General features: G+C 40.9%; 1 protein-coding gene across 1 annotated transcript in view; it reads right to left on the bottom strand.

Annotated features, from left to right (window-relative positions):
- GRID2 (glutamate ionotropic receptor delta type subunit 2) overlaps positions 1 to 23,124 on the bottom strand; it is a 1,011,959-nt gene that overhangs the window by 152,330 nt on the left and 836,505 nt on the right. The window contains exon 12 of the mRNA XM_054030820.1: positions 7,438 to 7,576. Within this exon, the coding sequence (XP_053886795.1) occupies positions 7,438 to 7,576 (139 nt within the window). The remainder of the gene's footprint in view (positions 1 to 7,437; positions 7,577 to 23,124) is intronic.

Genomic DNA, 23,124 nt, shown 5'->3' with positions numbered 1-23,124 from the left:
TAAGATCTTGGCATTAAGGCAGGTTTAAGGGACATACCAGTTATGCTTTGCTCTTTGTTATTCCCAGTTTGACCCCAATGTTTTGATGTGGAAATGTTGACTGTCTTGATTTAAAAGTCATTCCCAGAATTACTGTCTTCAAATGAGGTTTCAGTACAATGGGTCTGTGTGAATAATAGATGCAGCTAACAGGTATTTTATGACTGTTCAGCTTTACTTTTAATATTGCCAGTTGGCACAAACTGAAAAGCATTGCAACCAAAAGTAAGACAAAGAGTGGTATTTGGTTGAAAAAGGAGGCATACCCTCACCCTGGTTTTATGCTATTTTTCTTTTTCCTCAGGTTTAGTTTATAAATTGCAACAAATTAGAGTAATTACTCAGTTAAGCAGAGAGTACATGCAACTGGCTATGCAGCAAAGATCAACTTGTGAGGATGTAAAAGGAAAGCAGACATTTTTCTAGTACTTATTTGCAGGGCTGTCCCTAGACATTGTGGTACTCAATGAGGCCCCCCCCCCTCCCCGGGGGGGGTGGTGGCTGGCCCCAGGCCTCTGCAGGGGAACAGGGCTGCGCCCAAGGTCTGTGGGGGGCAGGAGGGAAACCGCCCCTCAGGACAAGCCAGCAGAGTGGGTTGTGGCTGGGTCGCTCCATTTCCTGCCACCTGGTGATTGCCAGGCAGGCCCAACCCCACACTCACGGGGCGGCGGGAAGTGGAGTGACCCGGCCCCAGCCCACTCCGCTCTGCTTCCCTGGCTCCCAGCCTTGGGACTTGGGGGGCAGGGGGAAACCACCCCCCAGCACTCACCGGCAACGCGGAGCAGGCTGGGGCCGGATTGCTCCACTTCCCGCCGTCTGGTGAGTGCAGGGCGCACCCGACCCCTGCTGCAGTCCCCTGGGATGTAGCTCAGGGGAAGGGGTGGGAAGAGGCAGGGCGGGGGCAGCTTTCCTGGCCGGCTCAGCCGGCTGGGGGATTGGCTGGCCGCTGGAGCAGCACACAGCTGCATAGGGCACCAGGAAATTTGGGGCAATTTGGTGCCCCAAATTTCCTGGTGCCCTATGCAGCTGCATAGTTTGTGTATGGGTAAGGACAGCCCTGCTTATTTGTTAACACCATGCTTGCTAATGATATGCTGTGTGCTGCTTTTCTCAGAATGCACCTATGCAAAGAATGGTATAATGCTTTGAAAGATAGGCCTGTCCATCACTCTACTAGAGATGGGTCAACCTACAAAGATCCAGAATTAAATTTGTATGCAATAATGGGCTGAAAGTCTCTTCAGAATAGGATCTATCATTAGATTTCTGTGGCCCCTACTTCTTGTGAGAAGTACCACAGCAAACGAACTGTGTTTGTAGTGCAGGTAGGCATACTTTAGCTAGCACAGGTAACAACAGTAGTGAGGAAGTGGTGCCACAGGCTTCAGTACCAACTAGCAACCCCAGTACAAGCCTATCGGGAACCCTGGGTAGGTACTTAGGAGCTAGCCCATGCTGAAGTCTGAGGCGCCATGTCATCACTACTGTTGTTACCTGCTCTAGCTAAAGCTAGAATGGACATGCCTATCCCCGCTACAATCACACCTTGATTTGTTGGGTAGATGTACTCTCAGACAGCATACCATCATTTCTAGTCCTAGCTGGAAACTTGAATTGGAAACAAGTTGCATATTTTAGAACCACAAAGGGTATTGTTAAGAGTTTTGGTCTAAAATTGGTGATGGTAAGTCCAGCTTTTTCCTTTTTTATTTGAACCAGTTTCCCTGCTCTAGATAATTCTGACTTTGGGTCCTTCTAGTACTTGTGGAGATTTCACTAGCTAGCTGTCATAACTATAAAGGGAAGGGTAGCTGTCCTGTGTACAGTACTATAAAATCCCTCCTGGCCAGAGACTCCAAAATCCTTTTCCCTGTAAAGGGTTAAGAAGCTCAGGTAACCTGGCTGGCATCTGACCAAAGGACCAATAAAGGGACAAGATACTTTCAAATCTTGGGGGGAGGGGGGTAAAGGCTTTTGTTTGTGCTCTTTGTTTGGGAGGCATTCGCTCTTGGGACTGAGAGGGACCAGACATCAATCCAGGTTCTCCCCATCTTTCTAAACAAGTCTCTCCTATTTCAACCTTGTAAGTAAATAGCCAGGCAAGGCGTCTTAGTTTTACTTTGTTTTCTCAACTTGTAAATGTACCTTTTACTAGAGTGTTTATCTTTGTTTGCTGTACTTTGAACTAAGACTAGAGGGGAGTCCTCTGAGCTCTTTAAGTTTGATTACCCTGTAAAGCTATTTTCCATACTGATTTTACAGAGATGATTTTTACCTTTTTCTTTAATTAAAAGCCTTCTTTTTAAGAACCTGATTGATTTTTCCTTGTTTTTAGCTCCAAGGGCTTTGGATCTTGATTCACCAGGAGTTGGTGAAAGGAAGGAGGGGGAAATGGTTAATTTCTCATTGTTTTAAGATCCAAGGGGTTTTGGATCTGTATTCACCAGGGAATTGGTGAAAGGTTTCTCAAGGCTTCCCAGGAGAGGGAATCCATTGGGATGGTGGCAGCGGACCAGACCTAAGCTGGTAGTTAAGCTTAGAAGTTTTCATGCAGGCCCCTACATTTGTACCCTAAAGTTCAAAGTGGGGATACAGCCTTGACACTAGCGTAACGGGTCAAAATTAATGGTTAAATTCTCTGAAGTTACATCCAGGCAAAACCATTGACTTCAATCCCTTTCATTCTAGTGACTTCATTGGTGTTGGCTGGATGTAATTGCAAGCAGAATTTGGCTTATTTTCTTTACATACTTAAACCCATTTCCACTCTGACCTTGCAAGCTCACCCAGGGTATAATTTGATCTGTTAAAAAAAAAAGATGATCTTGTTTTTCCTGTGTTGCTTATTTCCCTCTTTGCAATTATTCATTGTGATAAACTAACAGCCTCTGTGCTAAGTGCTGGTTTGCTTCCCAATTTTGAGCAGTTTTGTAAACTAAAGTTTTACACTCCCACCATAGTTAGGATAACTTCATTCCCCAATGGATACTTAGCACATCTAATTACTCTAATTCTGACCTACCAACACTGTTGAAAAATGTCTCTCTTCTTTCATTTCAGGAGCTTTCCAGCTGCAACATGTTCCACTGAATAAAACATTTCAGTGAATTTTACCTATAAATAATACAGTACCCAGACCAATGTACACCCAACTGTACATAATAACTTCAGAATTCCATTGAGGATTTCTAGTGACATCATAATGAACTACAAGAGCAGACTGGAAATGGAACTGTAATATTATATTACTATTTAGATATATTTTATTCTTATTATGTATGGTAAGAAAGCTCACAGCCATTTTTTGCATTGATTGGAACATTTTTCTTGAGCATTTCAGAAGCATTCAGGACATAATTTCAAAGCAGGATGCAGTGGCTGCAGGCACAAAAAAAATCATATTTATGAGCACAAGTTGAGTGACTGAGCACACAAATGGTACATGCACACATTTATCTATGTTGCCAGTGTAAATGCCTGTGTGTGCACAAATTTGGATTTTTTTCACCCTGTTTTGGCAACGTCCCTTAAGGCTTATTAAAAATGAAATTTTTATATGTGAAGATCAAAGCTGACACCACACTGAAATATCATTTTACCATACTCTAGTGTGCAAACAAGCGTGGTTGAGAGAACAATTTATTGACACTTTGTTTTTGTCCTGTAAGACTGAAAGAAATATCTTTAAAAAAAAAAAAACAGCTGAGATCCTTTACTAATCAACAGATCAACAGCCCAAGCTTACCCCCCAATGAGTCTAACATTTCAGTTCTGCCAAAGCACCTCTTCAGCAACCAGAGATATCACAATTTAACATTCAAATATCAAAAGAAGATTTTAATTTGACCTAAGCAATTATATAATGCAGTTTGGATGAGTTTGTATGCACAGTAGGGCACGTTGGGCAGCATGATCATAATGGTACATAGGCACGATGAGCCTGAGTCACAAATTTTGGTTTCAAAAAGAGAGAGAAATCTGAATTTTCCCTAAATTCATGAGTGTTTAATAGATTCTAAGCAAGTTCTATCCATTAGGGGCCACTGTGGTCATCTAGTCTGACCTCCTGCATAACACAGCCCATAACTTCCTTGAATTAATTCCTGTTTGAACTACAGCATATCTTTAGAAAAAAGATCCAATCTTGATTTAAAAATTGCCAGTGATGAAGAATCCACCACGATCCTTGGAAAATTGTTCTCATGGTTAATTAAAATGTACGCCTTATTTCCAGTCTGAATTTGTCTAGCTTCAGCTTCTAGCCACTGGATTGTGTTATACCTTTGTCTGCTAGACTGAAGAGCCCGTTATCAAATATTTGTTAACCACATAGGTACTTACAGACTGATCAAGTCACCCCTTAATTTCTTCTTTGTTAAGCTAAATGGATTGAGCTCCTTGAGTCCTTAATTATATGACATGCTTTCCAATCCTTTAATAATTCTCTTCTCAGAACCCTCTCCAGTTTATCACTTATTCCGATCTGGGGTTCTGATTCAAGCCCATCTCCAGTACACTCCAGCACCTGCTTACTCTCCAGCCGTTCCTTTTCTCCCTGGAAAGGCATATAGCTGCATGTACAGCTCTTCTTAATAGCTATTCCTCCCTATCCAAACCAAGGATTTACAGAAAGGTCTCATCATCCCCTCTCTCTCCAGGCAGATATATGACAAAGCCACCTGGCCCTAAGAACTGAGCCCTGCTACCAAGAATGGGTGGTGGTCTCCCAGTAAGCAGGGCTGGCTAGAACTCCCTTCTTGTATGGGAGATGAAGGAAGGGGGAGGCAAAATTAGTGGTGGGGTCATGGAAGGGGAGGCAGAGTGACATTTGGAGAAGGAACAAAATCAGACAGATATTTATAGGGGGTTGGGAAGAGACATGTTCTTGCGGGTGGGGGGAGGGGGAAGAGGGAGACATATAGGGGCTCCCTTCCTGAGGGAACAGACATTTTTTATGGGGGTAAGAGACTATGTTCCCCCCCTTCTTCATCAAAGTCTCTGCGTCTTTCCAAAATCTTTGCCTTCCCTCACATATACAGTTTCTGGTTTTTGGTAAGAAGAGAGACAGCGATTTTGGTGGGTGGGGTGGGAGATGATGACACATGGAGTGCTGTTTGCGGAGGGAGTCATGAGTTTGAAGAACAGAGGAGGAGTAAAGTAGAGATAAAGGTTCCTATGGTAAGAGGGAGAGAGAAATACATAGGGAGACTTGAAAAAGGAGATGGGAGATGTGACTTGCACTTTATATAATTTTATAAAAATATGCTAATATAACTGAAATATGCTTTTTACAAAAGGTCTCTTGTAAGGTATCATTACAAAGCTTATAATCTACTAAGTGTGATCATCCTATTTGTATAAATGTACCACTCTTTTATCTGAAACTAGAAATATAAAATATAACTCTAAGGGCCTATTGTAATTATGCAAAGTGTGGGCCATTAATGGTGGTTTGAAATCTTGATAATTCCTATTAACCAATTGACTGCAGACGGCTCTGTTTTACCTGTAAGTCTTTCTGTATACGTGTGTGCTGGCAAGTGGGTAATGAAATCTTACAGTGACATGTGATCATGTCACCTAAACTGGAATCCATCTTTAACCTGGTGTCGTTCCATTAAGAAGGGAGGGGGGGAACCCAGAGAGGGACAAAGGATTGCTGCCTTATGCAAAAGATATATAAATGGGTGGAACAGAACAAAGGAGGAGCCATCATGAGGAATCTCCTAGCTACCACCTGAGCTGAAACAAGGGCTGTACCAGGGGAAAGGATTGTGCCCAGACTAGGAAGGCATCCAGTCTATGAAAGAAACTTATTGAAACATCTCTGAGGGTGAGATTTTATCTGTACTCAATTGTATTACTGTATTAGGCTTAGATTTGCGTGTTTTATTTTATTTCACTTGGTAATTCACTTTGTTCTGTCTGTTACTACTTGAAACCACTTAAATCCTACTTTCTGTATTTAATAAAAGCACATTTTACCTTTTAATTAACCCAGAGTATGTATTAATACCTGGGGGGGGGGGGGAAATAGCTGTGCATCTCTCTCTATCAGTGTTATAGAGGGCAAACAATTTATGAGTTTACCTTGTATAAGCTTTATGCAGGGTAAAATGGATTTATTTGGGTTTTATACCCCATTGGGAGTTGGGCATCTGAGTGTTAAAGACAAGAACACTTCTGTAAACTGCTTTCAGTTAAGTCTGCAGCTTTGGGGCAAGTAATTCAGGCCCTGGGTCTGTGTTGGAGCAGACGGGAGTGTCTGGCTCAGCAAGACAGGATGCTGGGGTCCCGAGCTTGGCAGGGAAAGCAGGAGCAGAAGTAGTCTTGGCATATCAGGTGGCAGCTCCCAAAGGGGGTTCTGTGATCTAACCCATCACAGGGGGTCAGATGGAAAGATAGCTAATAGTAACCTAGGGTACGCCTACCCTGCAATCCAAGGTGTGACCAAGCATGGGTAGACATACATGTGATAGCTCTAGCCATGCTAGTACAGCTAAAATAGACAGATGCCCAGGCTGAAGTGTGGGCTGTGAAAGCATTCTGTGGCCCCTAGGTATGTACTCGTGGTGCAGTCTTCACCTGAAGACGGTGTTGCAGTATCAGCATTGCTATTTTTATCCTTGCAAACACAGGTATGTCTACCCAGGCTGCAACCACACCTCATAATGCAGTATAGATCTACTCTTAGACAGGGGAAGACACGAACAATCCTGGGAGGGAGACAGAGAAATAACAAGATGTGGAGATGCAGAGAGGAAAAGGAAAGTAAATACAAAGGGAAAGGAGAAAGTAGCAGATAGGTCGCAAGAAGAAAGTGTGAGGAAATTGATATGACAAAAATATGAGCTTAAAATGAAGGAGAGAATGGGTCTGTTAATTTTATTTATTCATTCATATTAACACATTTGATTGCATTTCCCTGGCAGAAAAGGGGAAATTTTATTTTAAACCCTCAGAAACAGCTAACTCTTTGACTAACTGCCATGAAAGGGTCAGGATACAGACTCTTGGGGCTGATTACAACTGGAGAGTGTGGAGGGGGAGCACTTCAATACTTATTTTTCCATTTCAAACACTGATATAATGGCACCTTTTCGTGGGGGACGTCTGACAACCACAGACATTAAATAACTGCTCCAGGTTCTACTTCCTCAAACCTTTTAGACAGTAACAATTTCCTTTAGAATATATATACGTCTAAGGGACATAAACTTCTTTGTGCCTGAGAAAAGTAATTAGCTTGCAGTAAGTTACCAGTTAGATTGATCTGTGAGACATTCTGCCCCAAAGAATATTGGCTAAAGAGTGTTTTTTCTCAGGGTTTCCACCTTTTCATATACTTACACACCCACACAGACACACCCACCCACCATCTGTTCTTTGTCCACTTACTGGATGGAGTTCTCAATGCGAGTGATTGTGAGAAAAGCTGCTAGGTTTGCTGTGTAAGATGAGATGACAATCAAAGCAAAAAGCCACCAGGCACCCATCATCATTCGTGTTGCCAGTGTCGTATAAGGAACTTCTCCTCCTGTTGGACAAAAGAAGGAAAATTAGAGCTCTCATTTGCATGACGCAGAGCCAAACCTTCACTGTTAATGCCTTGATTATGTAAACAGTGACACTATCAGTGGAATACTTTTATTAGTAAAGTGAGCAGGATTTGAACCATAATTTCTATACAAAGAAGAGTGTTAAAGGGAGCCCACACCTCCACTCCAAGAGGCTTTCTATGAACTCCTTCATCACTGTGTATTTAACTGTGATTCATCTGACAGTTAGTTCAGTACGGGAGACAGATTTCATGAACTCAGAACAAAAACAGCGTATTTAAGCACATATGATATTTCTTTTCCTTACAGATTTCTTTAATGGCTTTAATTAAGCTCTCCCTATGCTTTGGAGCTGATGGAGTTTCTTAAAACAAAAAACAAAAGCACAATTTTTTTCACAGCTGTGATGATAGCCAGATGTGCTGTTCCAGATGTTGCAAATATATGTAGAATCTGCTTAAAGTGAGCTCAAATATACAGAAACTCCATTTATACTGAAGTAGAACAATATACTGTTATTTTATATAGTTTGTTTAATCTCAAAAGTGCTTTGCAAAGATTATGTCAGCCTCAACTACCCTGTTAGCTAGGTAAGCAGTAACTTCACCAACAATGAAATGTACCCACTTTGAGGTGGGCACACAGAATTTGTTTTGCAGCACTCAAAACTACTACACAGCTTAATTTATTCTAATTTTGTCAATAGCAATGCGGAATAATCACGTGGTCCAAAAGCATAACATTCACCAAGATATAATCTAGCAACAAGCATATAGGTCATTCTTTAAACAAACAATTTCTGCCCATCCACCAAACACGTTGGTCTGACATTTTTGAAGTAGTTCTTTTCTATTTCAAGGAGTTCATTCAAAACCACACACAGGAAGAATGAAAGAAAAATCATTGTCTAAAAAAATAAAGCTATGGGGTAGAAATTGTCACAGCTAGAAATAACCAAAGATAGACAAATCAGTGCAGTATGCAATCATAGTTAACCTGTTTCCTTGATTGTCTACGATGTTTTCCTTTTCTTCTCCCTAGCTACTGCATACCTGGAAGGCTGATTGTTTTATACACAGGCTTTTCATGTTAAGGAAGTTTTCTCAGACAAACTCCAATTCAAATAATTCTCCTTACCTCTCTCTTTCCTTATGTCCTTTAGAAACTACTGGTCAAAAAGAGTGGTAAATTGATATAGACTTTCTGAGTAGGATTTTGAGAGTACTCTCTTGGTGAGTTCTGCTCACGCTGTAATCAATGGGAGTTTTAGCTTGACTTCAGTGGAAGCAGAATCAGATCAATGCTGAGTGCTTTTGAAAATCCCACCCAGAGTCTGTCAACTTTTCTTCCTTCCAGTCCTTCCTGTTGGTGTGTGAATGTTCTGGATTCCAAAGTCCATCACAAGAACAGGAATTTCCAACTAGACAACCAGACTTGTGTATGTTTCTTAGAGATTCATTCTCCTTTACTTTCAGAATTTCTATTGGGCGTTCAAGTTTTTCCTCAATTCCCCTCTTTCTTCTAACAATCCTAAAGAAAGGGATGAGAAAGGAGGTTTCCCCTCCTCTTCCTAAGGAAGAACAATCTTGATTTATAGTCTATTCTCATAATTTCTGTTACCCAAATTCCTATCATACAGAGCATTCAGAGAATGACACTAATGGTCACCAGAAATAAAGACAACCTTAAACTGGTATTTTGAACAAATGAGTCTAGCACCAGAGATTTAATTTGTTTTGTTTTTTAAAAAAATCTAAATAAACAGTCCAACTGTATTTAGCCTTATTGCAAAACCCAAGGGAGAAGAAAAAAGCTTAAATGTTTTCATCCAAGTTTTGTAAAATGATATTCAGCTCAAACTTAGTTCTATGTATTTTCTTTACCATTCTTAAAAAAACAACCTAGATTCAGTCACTAGATTTTACAAAGATCAAAGGGGTTCTGTAAGCACTAACAGCTTACTGTAAAGTGAATCAGCTATAAACACTTTATGCTTGATTTTCACTTGCACTTAAACCTCTTCACTTTGCTATGGCACTGTAAAATGGTCTGAGAGTTCATGTAAATTACACTGACACTCATTTTAAGTATAAATGAGAATAAGATCCTTTTCAGTTGCAATTTGAGTCTACCTAGAATTTTAATTCATCTCTGAATACAACTGACAATTTCACAGTTTTGTTAACATCTGTATATATGAAAGCTGGTATTGCTGAAAGTGGGCCTTCTTTCCATCAGAAGTTTCTTCCCACCCCTCACTCCTGTGCATTCTTCTTTCAAACCCACATTATATGCAACTGTGCATTGGTATGTTTTAAAAGAATATGAGGCTTTTATTCTACTTCACTATACATTGTGTTTCACTCTACCTGAATTAATTATAAGTGGGTTCCACTGCCTTTTAAAAACTCCAGTATTAAAAAAGACAAGATCTACGTTAGACTTATGCAGTCAGAAATACATTTCCTCCTATTTCCAATATGCCGTATAATTATCTGAAATAAGAATCTCCTGATCATATCAGTAGATACTATTTCAATATTAGGACTTTTTGAAGACCAAAATTAACTTTAACTTCTGAAGACCTGGTTTCATGTCCAGCACAAGTTGTAAATGAAATCCTTTAATGGAATATTTCCACTTTACAGGGGTTTTTGTAATGCATTTGGAATCTTTCAATCAAAAATAAATGACAATCAAATGAAAATAGACGGAGATACCAAATTAACCCAACAGGTTGATTGTTCTTTTAACCTTCAGGTGCCAATCCCTGCAGTTTAGCTTTGAATTAAATTGAAATAGGTGGGGAGATGAAGCGGATGCCAGCAATTTCGTAGCCCTGCTTGCAATTTCATTTTTCAACCTCATGAATAAAACTAAAAGTAGCTTCCCACTGTTTTTAATTGAAATGAGTTGGCAGAAAGAAGAGGACCATTGAAAGTCACCCACCATTTATACATCTCCCGCTCCCCCCAGCATCCTGGTACTGCTGAAAGTGGTCCTTCTTTCCATCCAAAGTTTCTTCCCACCCCTCACTGCTGTGCATTTCAAACCCACATTATTAAGGAGGCTTTAAATATCTGAAAATGTGTGGTTCAGCAGGAAGTCTCTGTAGTGCACACAGCTGCTTGTGAAAAAGCCCTGCCCTTTATCAACAGAGCTGATGCTTACACCATCAATAGTTACTGACTGCAGCTTGAGGACACAGATCCGCATGCAGCACACATTTCCTTATATGCTGGTACAACTTTTCACCATTTTTGTGGGGAATGCATTTCAAAATAGTTCTGCACTTCCCTGGTATGAAATGTACCCCAGTCCCACTCAGACCCCATCCTTTACACTGATGCTTTAAAAACAGGCATTTTAAGAAAGCACAGACAGCCACCGAATTCCAATGCTTTCTCTCAGCGACAGAGTCAAGCTCCTCATTCCCTTGCAAAAGAGGAGCAGAAATTGAAAGAGACATTTTGCTGCCATAAGATCCTTTCTTTGGAGTTTTATTGGGTGGATGAAACAGAAGGATTTCATGCTATGCAGTTCTTGTACAGTCAGCTCAGACATTTCACTTATTATGACCTCTAATCTTATAAGAGAAAACTCTGCTTTGTTTTCATCTAAACTCACTGTTTTGGTAGGGCAGGGAGGAACTCGGTGGCTCAGGATAGTGGCAGTAGGTTATGCAGCCTTTGTCATTAGTGCATATGTAGTCTGAGGATCAAGTCCTCTGCTGGCTAGTGCTTCTATGGGGAGCAGAAAAGCTGGCAGATTCTTCTTAAAATCCTGCCAGGATTTTATGGGGTGAGTCTGGTAAATGCATTATTGGGTGCACATTTCTGTTGGTATGAAAAGGAGCATTTTGGATACCCAGCTAGCACTGGTTGGTAATGATTGTAGCATACGTAGTAGGGAGACAGCCAAGCAGATCAACCAAGACAGACTTATATGCAGGCGCACTGGGGCTATGGTTTATGGACACCGTTTCTTTAGTGCTTCTTTGTCCATTAGGGGTTCCTAATATATATGCCACAAAATATATTATCTACAATATTATATTACCATACATATATTAAAATACACATAATATATATGGGGCTATACATATAGACTTCCTAAACACTCCTCCTATCACCTTCCTCTCACATCACACCAGCAAAACACAATAGAATATAGCCCTACATTGGTAACCATTGAAAGTCATTACTGTCTGACAGATGTTAGGTGATCTGTGTGAAATGAGTTGGTTGTCTCATTCCAGTTCCTAAAGGACACATACATGTTCCTATAACAAAAAGCACTCCGTTGACAGTTTTACCAGAGGCTAAGCACTTAGAGCTCAATCCTGGAAAGTTCTGCACATCCACAACTTCCACTCAAGTCCAATATTAATGAATATAGACATGAAATATCCTCTAGTCTTGCCCCTTCCACATTGGTAGGATGGTATGGGTGAAGCTCATACTGCCGCTCATTGTGCACTATTTTATGGATAAATACAGGATCCAATCTTCAGTGCAATCTGACACCTTTTATGTTCACTGAAAGTCACTTAAATTGAATCCATATTTAATTCTTCACACTGTGTTTAGGAATGAAACACTATGAATGAAGAATAATTTTAAAAAGTGTTGTTGTAGCCTTGTTGATCCCAGGATATTAGAGAGACAAGGTGGGTGAGGTAATATCTTTTGTTGGACAGAAGTTGGTCCAATGAAAGATATTATCTCGCCCTACTTGTCACTCTAATTTTTAAAAAGATATTTTCCTAAGTAAACTATACTGGAAATTTGCTAATAAGAACTATGTTATCATAGACACCATAGAGAAAGAGAACATTTTTAGTCCTGCCACCTCTTTTATCTAAAATGGATCTCCTTAATTACGCCTAGTAATAACCTGAATTTGTAGGTAATTCTTGCCTACTTCAGAAAGTCAATTCATCCTTAGTTTTCGTGTGTTTCTGTTTATTCCCCTTTCCTTGACAATTCTTCGAGTAATGTATCAGCAGACTGGGGAAAAATCATGTTGCCCCGACAACATGGAACAACTTAATACATTATTGGACAGACACAAAGATCAGAGAAAACAATACTGTCTGAGGGATAATGTGATTCCTGTAAAATTCCAATTCAAGTTTCCAATACTATAAGTGATTCTCTCTTACAGCCAGTAGGTTTGAAGTCTATTGAGAGTGAAGAACAACGTAAGGTGAGACTCTAGGTGAGAAGAGGGGTTAGCTAGCTGAAGAATAGCACAGAAAGCATGTACCACAGCCCAGAGACAACCTGCTACTCTGTAGCATGGGATTGAATGTGAATCATTCAAAACAGTTAGAGTGGTATGCAACCACCTTGTTTTTCAAGGGTATGTCAATTGCTGGTTTCAAGGAAAGCTGCACTCATTTGCCCAGCGCAGAACAATGAAAGTTCACAGAATTTAAAAAAAAAAAGCCCTTGTCACCGTGAATAAATGGTGAAATGTTTCTTTTTAAACTTGAAATTACAGTTGGCATTTCCAAGTCCAGTGCTGGCATTTGTGACACTAGACATGTAGATAGTGGGCATGTAGATCCCAATGTCAGAGCCTGTAAACAAGGCTCCCAAGCTGATTTAATATTGATTTAACATCCACAATGGTAATGTGTAATATTTAGATGTTAAACACATTAGTTTAACAGTCACAAAAAGAAATTTATTATGCAACCATAATTAAAGCAAATGGGTAGCTGTATTATGGCTAGCATCCTGCACCTTTTTCAATATCTTTATTGGAACAAACATGATTTTTTTTTCTTTTTGGCATGAAATCTGAAAAATTTGCTCTATTGGGGCAGGACTGTCACTTCCCATTAAGCAGCCACGCAGTTAAGCAACGGGTGCAGAAGCTCCCTGTACTGTATGGCCTTCTCATACTTGGGGATTGGGGGAGGAGGAGATCAGACTCTGGAGGACTGCTTTTCTCTGCCATGAGCAAGTTGGTGGGGAATGGGGGCAGCCCCTGGCTCTGCCCCTCAAAGGGCTGGCCAGCTGAGCTGAATCAGCGCAGGGGGATAAGGTGTGGCACTTTGAATGGGCACAATAAATACATCATGGGGGCTAAGAAAGGGATTGTAAACTCTCAGGGCTCCTCTGGGGGAGATGCAGCTATGCACCGGCTCCTTACAAAGGCTAGGAATCAGGTCCGAATGACTGCTGATTGGAGGACAACAATTTCGTTTCATGGCAACTTTTGAGGTTTCAAAATTTGGTTTCATTCTGCCATGGAGCAGAAACAAACTCAGACGTTCTCACAAAAACTAGAATTGTGTCAAAATGTCTAGTTTTGGACCAAAACCAGAGGTTTTCACTGGTCTAGGATGCAGGAGACCCTGCTTCAGAATAGAGTTTTTCATCCCAGATCATTTTGAATCAGGCAGAGCAGGGACTTCAATTTAGACCTCCCTCATCCAAAACCAGTGCCTTAATCACCAGGCTATGAAGTACAAGCCTCTTACTGCACTGTCCTCCCCTCCAAAAAATCATAATCAGAACTGATATGCTTCAACGTTTCCTTTTGCCAAAAATGTTTCAACCAGCTCTAGTCAATGTAATCCTTAGAATGATAAAATAGAATAGAATAGGATTAGATAGGATAGGATAGAAAGCCTTAGATTCTATAGAACAGAATAGCACAGTTTACATTTTCACAAATGAAAAACTTGCAGGTCTGTTGGGAACAATTTAGACCAACTTGTTTAGTCTGGAAAAGAGAAGACTGATGGGGGAACATAACAGTTTTCAAGTACATAAAAGGTTGTTACAAGGAGGAGAGAGAAAAATTGTTCTTCTTAACCACTGAGAATAGGACAAGAAGCAATGGGCTTAAATTGCAGCAAGAGAGGTTTAGGTTGGACATTAGGAAAAACTTCCTAACTGCCAGGGTTGTTAAGCACTGGAATAAATTGCCCAGGGAGGTTGTGAAATCTCCATCATTGGAGATTTTAAAGACCAGATTAGACAAACACCTTTCAGGGACGGTCTAGAGATAATACTTAGTCCTGCCATGAGTGCAGGGGACTGGACTAGATGACCTCTTGAGGTCCCTTCCAGTCCCATGATTCTATTTCTGCCAGCTGTAACAACTGAAGTTCAGAAGTTGTTGAAATCTCTCTCACGATAAAGAGCTCTTATTCTAGTCTTCTCATTTTTCATCCATATTTTGTCATGTCTCCTTGAATTGCTTTAAGTACATTAATCTCCATCTCATGTGGGATGCCCATTACATCCTGAGGTTGGATTCTCACACTGTGGGATAAAATTAACATCAAGTGACTTGTTACTTGTATCCTATAAGGGAAGAATATGGCTTCTTGAATTGGGATTGCCTCCTTAGTTCACATTGATACAAATAAAGTTTGTAAGTCAGTAGCTGAGTTACTCTGCCTTTCAAATATTAACAGATTGCAGCAGTGAATGAGGGTTGGAAAGGAACTGAGCATGAGACAGGACCAGCAGCCAGTTTTTACATGTTCCTGAACAATATATACAAGTGCTAACCATAGCTTTTTTTTGCTACCCTTTTTTCCTCTACGATATCTTTCTTTTTTGACCCCAGAATGTAGTCGTTTTTCAGCAATGAAAAATTTCAGATAATTTGGTTCTCAGATTAACTGTGCTCTTTCAAACAGCAAACTGTGGAGGGGCACAGATATTATATTGCTATACAAGAGTTGGTGTGATTAATTCTGAATGCCAGCGGAGTCTCTCTGATGATAGGAGTTGTTGGGTAAAGCAATTTTTTGTTTTCTTCTCATTTTCTAAAGAGGTGGCACTTGATCATGTATTATTATTATTTAAATAGTAATAGTGCCCAAAGTCTGTTATGTGCTTTCCTAACATAGAAGATGACATAGGGTCAGATGCTCAGCTGCACGCTCAAGCAACGGTGCCACCATTGATTTTAAGTTAGCTCAGGGTATGGCCCACAGTACATGGAGAGATTACAGAGACCCAGGATGTGCTCAGGGTGAATGCAAGACTGTCTTTACTTCCTGTATAGACAGACTCTTACCTCCTTGCTATATTCCCTCAGTGGCCACACTGAATAGTGTCTGTAAATGTTCAGAAAGTGGAATGCATTTGTGAAAAGCAAAGGGTGATAAAACCTTTTATGATAGAGTATATGAACCCCACACCTGCATGTAAGGGGTTAAGAAGCTGCTTTGGGCTGGAGTGGCCCCACCCCTCTGTACCTGCTAATTATGTGAGGACTGGAGGAGGTGCTAAAAGGAGGGAACTCCCCCAAGGGAACAGGCTGTTGTGCTTCCCAGGTCCCAGAGAGAGAGAGGGGGGGGGGGGCAAAGTCCCTGAGTTTGTGGAAGGAGGCCACAGATCCCCTGAGCTAAAGAAGGGGAATGAGACTAAGACTTGTAATGGAGGCCCAGTGAACTCTGAAGGGGATTGTGATACTTCCAAGACCCTCTAAAGTAAGAGAAGCCAATATCCTGACCAGAGATGGCTACAGAGTTTCTTTTCCTTCTTTCATGGTATATTTCCTTCCGTCTTTTTCTTCATACCTTTATTTAATCCTGTTTGCTGACTGCAGACTGTTTTGTTTACTTCACCATGTAGTTCCTCAGGGGGCATTCTGCTGAGGACTGGTTTGTGACACCTTTATCCAAACTTTTCATTAAAGAACAACATGTAATATGAATGAACTATCAACAAAAGCCCTATGAAGGACAGGGTAGATTTCTTGAACCTTCAGCCTTGGGTCAGGGATTTATTCTGCCTTTTTAAGACATTAGTCTACCAGTCTTCTGATTTTCTTTACTTCTCAAGATCTTATGTCATTCTCCAGGAATGTAGGAGACTACCTTTCTGTAGTTGGATATCTAATCTCAGGGAGAGGATCTACAGGACACACTCCTCATTCTATGTGGGTAGATAGAGTATTTCACAGGTTCATTCGGGGGGGAGGTATCAATCAGGGTGTACCGGATGACCACCTGGTGACCCAACAAAATGACACCAGCTCTGATGGATGATTCCTGCTGGCACACTAACAAAGTAGGAGTGTGAGGTTCCTGCACGCCACTGCACTGTCCCCTTTTCTGTCTAGGAGAATCTTTCACCTAGACATGATCTCTGTGGTGCCCACCAAAGTCCTGCTTCTGACAGGGTTTATATTAATCTTCTTTCTTTGTAGTCTCAGGAAGTCAGGCTAATAAGCGTCCATTTGGGAAGGGATGTTTGGGATAATGGAACTCTACTTCTTTCCCATGAATAGTCCTGCAGGGCTGAATCCACTTCGTAGAGGTGTTGACTGGTAAGCCAAAAGGGCAAGATGAGAATCTCTAGGGAAAATGGAGGCTAGACATGACCATTGGTATCTGAAACCTCTTAAAGATCTCAGAGGAAAACTGAAAACCAACATCAGAAATGACTTACTCTGGAATCCAAAAACAGGCAAAAATGGGTTTTAATTCTTTCAGCAACTGCACTTGATGCGGTGTTCAACAACCTGACAATTTCAATGTATCTTGAGAAATAATTAATCATCAACAGGTAGGTTGTATTATCCAGATAGAAAAGATCACTATCTGGCCCTTCTGATAGAGGAGATTGTAATAATGGTTCTGGTGGGTTTGTTCTCAAGCAAGCACAAATATCACATTTCTCAACTTGCTGTTGTAGTTGTTTGCTCAGCTCAGGTCACCAAAGAGAATGTTTAGCTCTTTTCCTGCATTTTGTAATGCCTCTGGGTCCCTCATGCATTTTGTCAAGGATTTCCTGTTGCACGGATGTAGCGATAATCGGTCTGGACTCCTTCAACAAGAAATAAGATCCACAGAAACTGTCCAATACGTCTTCAGTGAAATTTCTGACTTGGTCTGTTTTTCTCCAATCCACTTTGCATAGTCATGATATGGCACAGCAATTCATCTGCCTCTTGCTTCTTTTTCAGTTCTTGCAGGTATTTTTCTGTGATTGGTAAAGTAACAAGTACTGCATCTATGAAATCTTCTATGAGCAGTTCCTCTTGTTTACACTCTTGATGTGGTGTGTCTAGCATTTGGGCCCTACTGCTAAACTACAAAGTATTTATGAATTTTAGTCCCTGTTATCTGTTTGACAAATTTCTTCAGATACCATGTTTGGACAACTTGCTGCCTGTGCTGTGTGGGATTTCAGTCTGGGGACAGAGAAGCTTAATCACTTAGCCATTGTATCTCTGCACTCTGGAACATCCTGCCAAGACATGGTAAGAATGGTTATAGAATTCCTCAATTGAAAACTTGTTTGAAAATAGCAACAGAGGGTCCTGTGGCACCTTTGAGACTAACAGAAGTTATTCTGAAGGTGTCAAATTTGCAAATGAACTGGAGCTCAGCAGTTTCTCTTTGGAGTCTGGTCCTGAAGTTTTTTTGCTGTAAGATGGCTACCTTTACATCTGCTATTGTGTGGCCAGGGAGGTTGAAATGTTCTCCTACAGGTTTTTGTATATTGCCATTCCTGATATCTGACTTGTGTCCATTTATCCTCTTGCGTAATGACTGTCCAGTTTGGCCAATGTACATAGCAGAGGGGCATTGCTGGCATATGATGGCATATATAACATTGGTGGACGTGCAGGTGAATGAGCCGGTGATGTTGTAGCTGATCTGGTTAGGTCCTGTGATGGTGTTACTGGTGTAGATATGTGGGCAGAGTTGGCATCGAGGTTTGTTGCATGGGTTGGTTCCTGAGTTAGAGTTGTTATGGTGCGGTGCGTGGTTGCTGGTGAGAATATGCTTAAGGTTGGCAGGTTGTCTGTGGGCGAAGACTGGCCTGCCTCCCAAGGTCTGTGAAAGTGAGGGATCATTGTCCAGGATGGGTTGTAGATCACAGATGATGCGTTGGAGAGGTTTAAGCTGAGGACTGTAGGTGATGGCCAGTGGAGTTCTGTTGGTTTCTCTTCTGGGCCTGTCTTGTAGCAGGAATTACTTCTGTTAGTCTCAAAGGTGCCACAGGACCCTCTGTTGCTTTTTACAGATTCAGACTAACACGGCTACCCCTCTGATACTTGTTTGAAAATGAATCTCTCTGCAAAAGCCCACCAGACATGGCCTCAATCTATGTTTTTTCTCAATCATTTGTTGTTAAAGACATAGCTTCCCCTTCTCCCTGTGCACACATATGTGTATACATCTTGAATAGCTAATTGTTAGAAGTACTATAAAGGGGGAAACTAATTTGCATTATATACACCTAAGATCAAATTAAGTCCTGGGATAAGCAGATACAACATCCATCAAGTAAACAGGAGTTACACACACATATCCCATCCCACAATGGCTTTCTATTATGTACACTGTTACCAATTCAAAACTGAATAGGTCACAAGAAAGAGCTTCTAAGGTGTGACTAGAATGTGCATCATATTGTTTCAAAATATTCTATTTATAACATCCTGCAGAAGCGAACTTAGCCTGCTCTTAATCTTTTTATGCTGGTATCTTTTTCATAACTATAAACCTATCCCTATTAAGTATTTTTGTTGCTTTATCCTACACTGGATGAGCAGCCTGGAGGATAGAAAAGCAGAAAATAGAAAGAGTATGTGTATGTCTCTAGGGAGAAAGGAAAGGAAGGAGGACTGGCAAGTCAAATACAAAATCCAATGAACTTTCATAAGTCTCAGTTAGACAGGAACTCAAGCCCCTGATTAAAATACACCACAGTGATAAATACTGTCACCCACTGTTTCTACTCAGTGACTTTTAGATAAAACCAAAACATTTAAATATATATTGAAATAATAAAATAGAGGTCTATTAACTGCATTCCATAAGCATTGGGATCCAGTGTGATAATGGAAAAGCTAACCTCTTTTCAGCTGAGCTGACATTCCAATTTTCTGCATCACTACCAATGATAATGTTACACAAACTGTGTTCAAACATTAAATTAATTCCCATTAAATCAATATCCTTAAAGGCCAAGCAGTCCTTTAATAATTACCTGATTAGGATTATGTTAGCATAACATATTAGTTATAGTATATTTATTAATTCCCTTTTCAGTGATAAATCTTGTTTTCCCACCCAGCTCCCTGACACTGTGACAGAAAGGTAAAGAGTGGAATGGGAAGCACATCACTATGGCACATAGCAACTACTCTGAAACCTATCATAACATCAGTGACACTTCTGACACACAGATTTTCTGGATTTGGGTTTCTAATATCCAGCATTAGTGGTCTGACAGCCCAAGTGCTGTAAGAATGAATCTCTGGATCTTGCAGAAGCTATACACAAACCCAGAGTCTCGAAGGCAGTGACTCACATAGGGCACTGGTAGCTTTTGCAACAACTGAACTCCATCCTTCTACAGAGTTTGCAAAATTTGCTAAGTTTTCTAATGAAAAATGCAATGCATTATAGATGAAAAAGTATATCACAAATAATGTGTAATAATTTAGTGCCTAGACACAGAAGTGATTAGTGCTGTAATTTCAGACAGATAGGAAGATAGATAGAGCTTACTGTGCTCCTAAAATTGTAGTTTGAAAGTTGTTAGAAAATGGATTATAAAAGTGCTTTTCAATGTCCTCCTCTGCTGTCAAAAAAGAAGAGCAATGACTGTACATAAAGTTTTCACATTTAGGTGCCTAATGTTAGTTACTTGTATCCAAATTTAGGTAAGTCTCCTTTAAATTAAAGGCAATGGTGAGTGTTCAGCATCTGTGGAAACCAGGCCACTTGTATCTAGGTGCTGAGATATGGATTTAGACAGGGCCGCCTAGAGGATTCAGGGGGCCTGGGGTCTTTGGCGGCGGGGGGCCCCCACCGCCAAATTGCCACCGAAGACCCGGCACTTCGGCTGTGGGTCCCGGAGCGGAAGGACCCCCCGCCGCGGGTCATCGGGGCACTTTGTCGGCGGGTCCTGGAGTGGAAGGACCCCCCGCTGCCGAATTGCCCCTGAAGACTCGGAGTGGAAGAAGCTCCGGGGGCCCGGGCCCCGCAAGAGTTTTCTGGGGCCCCCGGAGTGAGTGAAGGACCCCATTCCAGGAGCCCCAAAAAACTCTCATGGGGGCCCCTGCAGGGCCCGGGGCCTGGGGCAAATTGCCCCACTTGCCCCCCCCCCCCCGTCTGGGCGGCCCTGGATTTAAACAGTTATATTTCAAAATGTATCTTTTGCTGAAAATTTATAACAACAATGTATATTATAACCCAGTGGTTCTCAACCTTTCCAGACTACTGTACCCCTTTCAGGAGCCTGATTTGTTTTGTATACCCCCAAGTTTTACCTCACTTAAAAACTATTTGCTTATAAAATCAGACATAAAAATACAAAAAAGTGTCACAGCACGCTATTATTGAAAGATCACTTTCTCATTTTTACCATATGATGATAAAATAAATGGATTGGAATATAAATATTGTACTTATCTTTCAGTGTATAGTATATAGAGCAGCACAAACAAGTCATTGTTTGTATAAAATTGTAGTTTGTACTGACTTTGATAGTGGTTTTATGTTGCCTGTTGTAAAACTAGGCAAATATCTAGATGGGTTGATGTACCCCCTTGGAAGACCTCTGCGTACCCCCAGGGATACATGTACCCCTGGTTGAGAAACATTGTTATAATCAAAACACCCTCAAGTTCCAATTTTGCTGTTGCCCAGTCTCTCTAAAATGAATCTTGAGGCCCATCTCTTGTTGACATTTCAACATAAAATACTGTATTAGCCTAGAGTTAAAGTTGATGAAGTCCATTCTTAAATATCCCAGTAACACACTTTTTAAATTAAATTATTGGATTACCAAACACCATCTAATTGGATTATATAATCATAAATAATTCTGCAATTTTTTAAAAACAAACAAACGTGTCTGAGCATATAATCCTACTGTCGTTCACTTCCTTTACACATCTCAGTGCAATAATTTCACATTCAAAACTCCACTATTTGACCCTATGTCTGCAGATGTACAAACACACTGTTTTGAGTTATAGTCTCCATCTGACACCTGGAGAATTTCTGTATTTGTGCTAGTGTCCCCACAGTGGATCCAATTCTGACCAGAATTAGATCAAAATCAAGCCCATTAATTTGCACTATACCCCACTGTATGCACATGTAAACACACTGCTGTAACTACCGTAAATTCATGAGATATGCATTTGTTAGTTATTTTATAGACTATGACATCCAGTGCTGCAAAAACTCACACGTGGCCAGATTTCCAGAAGTGCTGAGTACCCACAAACCCTATGGAAGTTAATGGGAGCTACAAATGCTCAACACCTTTGAAAATCCAACCGTAATTAGTCTCTACTGCACAAATACATAACAGAGCAAGAAGCCTAGTCATATACAACTGAGATAGTGGTACCTTGTCAACAGGCCGTTCCAGGATATTGTATGAACTCTCTTCAGGAATAGTAACAGGAATTGTGAGTTAACTGCAAATGGGTCATATGTACATATATTTAACATTGCTCAATTTAACGTCATTAACGAGATATTAAAGCACTACTGGATCTCTGTGCCTACCCAGAGCGGGAGGGCATTATGAACACTCTGCTGTTAGGAGAGAAGACTCCCTTTTGGCCCAAACTGAGCTAATAGAACACCAAGGAAACTAAACGACAATCCAATAGCAATATTAGGATGGGCAGGAATGAACAAACTGGTGGAGGGGGAAAAAAAAGAACCTGCTTTTTCCACCAAAACTTCACCCTTTTCCCCTTTTCTAATACTGACCAAAGCTTTTCTGAACATTGTGAGATCATTTATCTTTGCTCCTCATTACTTTTCATTTGCATTCATCTCTGTGGGCAGGTCTTCACTACGGGGGGGGGGGGGGGGGGGTCGATTTAAGATACGCAAATTCAGCTACGCGAATAGCGTAGCTGAATTCGACGTATCAGAGCCAACTTACCCCGCTGTGAGGACGGCAGCAAAATCGACCTCCGCGGCTCCCCATCGACAGCGCTTACTCCCACCTCCCCTGGTGGAGTAAGAGCGTTGATTCGGGGATCGATTGCGCGTCCCGACGAGACGCGATAATTCGATCCCCGAGAGATCGATTTCTACCCGCTGATTCAGGCGGGTAGTGTAGACCTAGCCTGTGCTTCCAAATTCTCGGTGGGACTGGAACATGAAATGATGAAATTCGGAAAGAACAGTTACTTGTGCTATTGCCAACCTACTAAGAAACACTAGAAACCTTAAGAGAAACCTATCCTTAGGATTATTTTCCAATTTCCAGCACCAGACACTGACACCTTAATACTATGGTGGTAGGGGCACCATAAATACCTCATATACAATAGATCAATCTTGCAGATTCAAGAACTCTAATAAGACTCCAAACTTTGGAGTGCTCGTCTGAATTCAACTCTAATCTTATGGCGTTCACCCCTCAATAATTTAGGAGTTGTTATTAAGTTACAACAATAAATACATTTTGAAGTTTAGACTGAAATTCTATCTTAAATATGTCCAATAACATTATTGAAAAGCTCACCCAAATCTAGATGTCCTAAAGTAATGCAA

This window comes from Malaclemys terrapin, chromosome 5 (assembly GCF_027887155.1).
Source record: "Malaclemys terrapin pileata isolate rMalTer1 chromosome 5, rMalTer1.hap1, whole genome shotgun sequence".
NCBI lineage: Eukaryota > Metazoa > Chordata > Testudines > Emydidae > Malaclemys > Malaclemys terrapin.
This window is presented reverse-complemented; position numbering and strand designations above follow the sequence as displayed.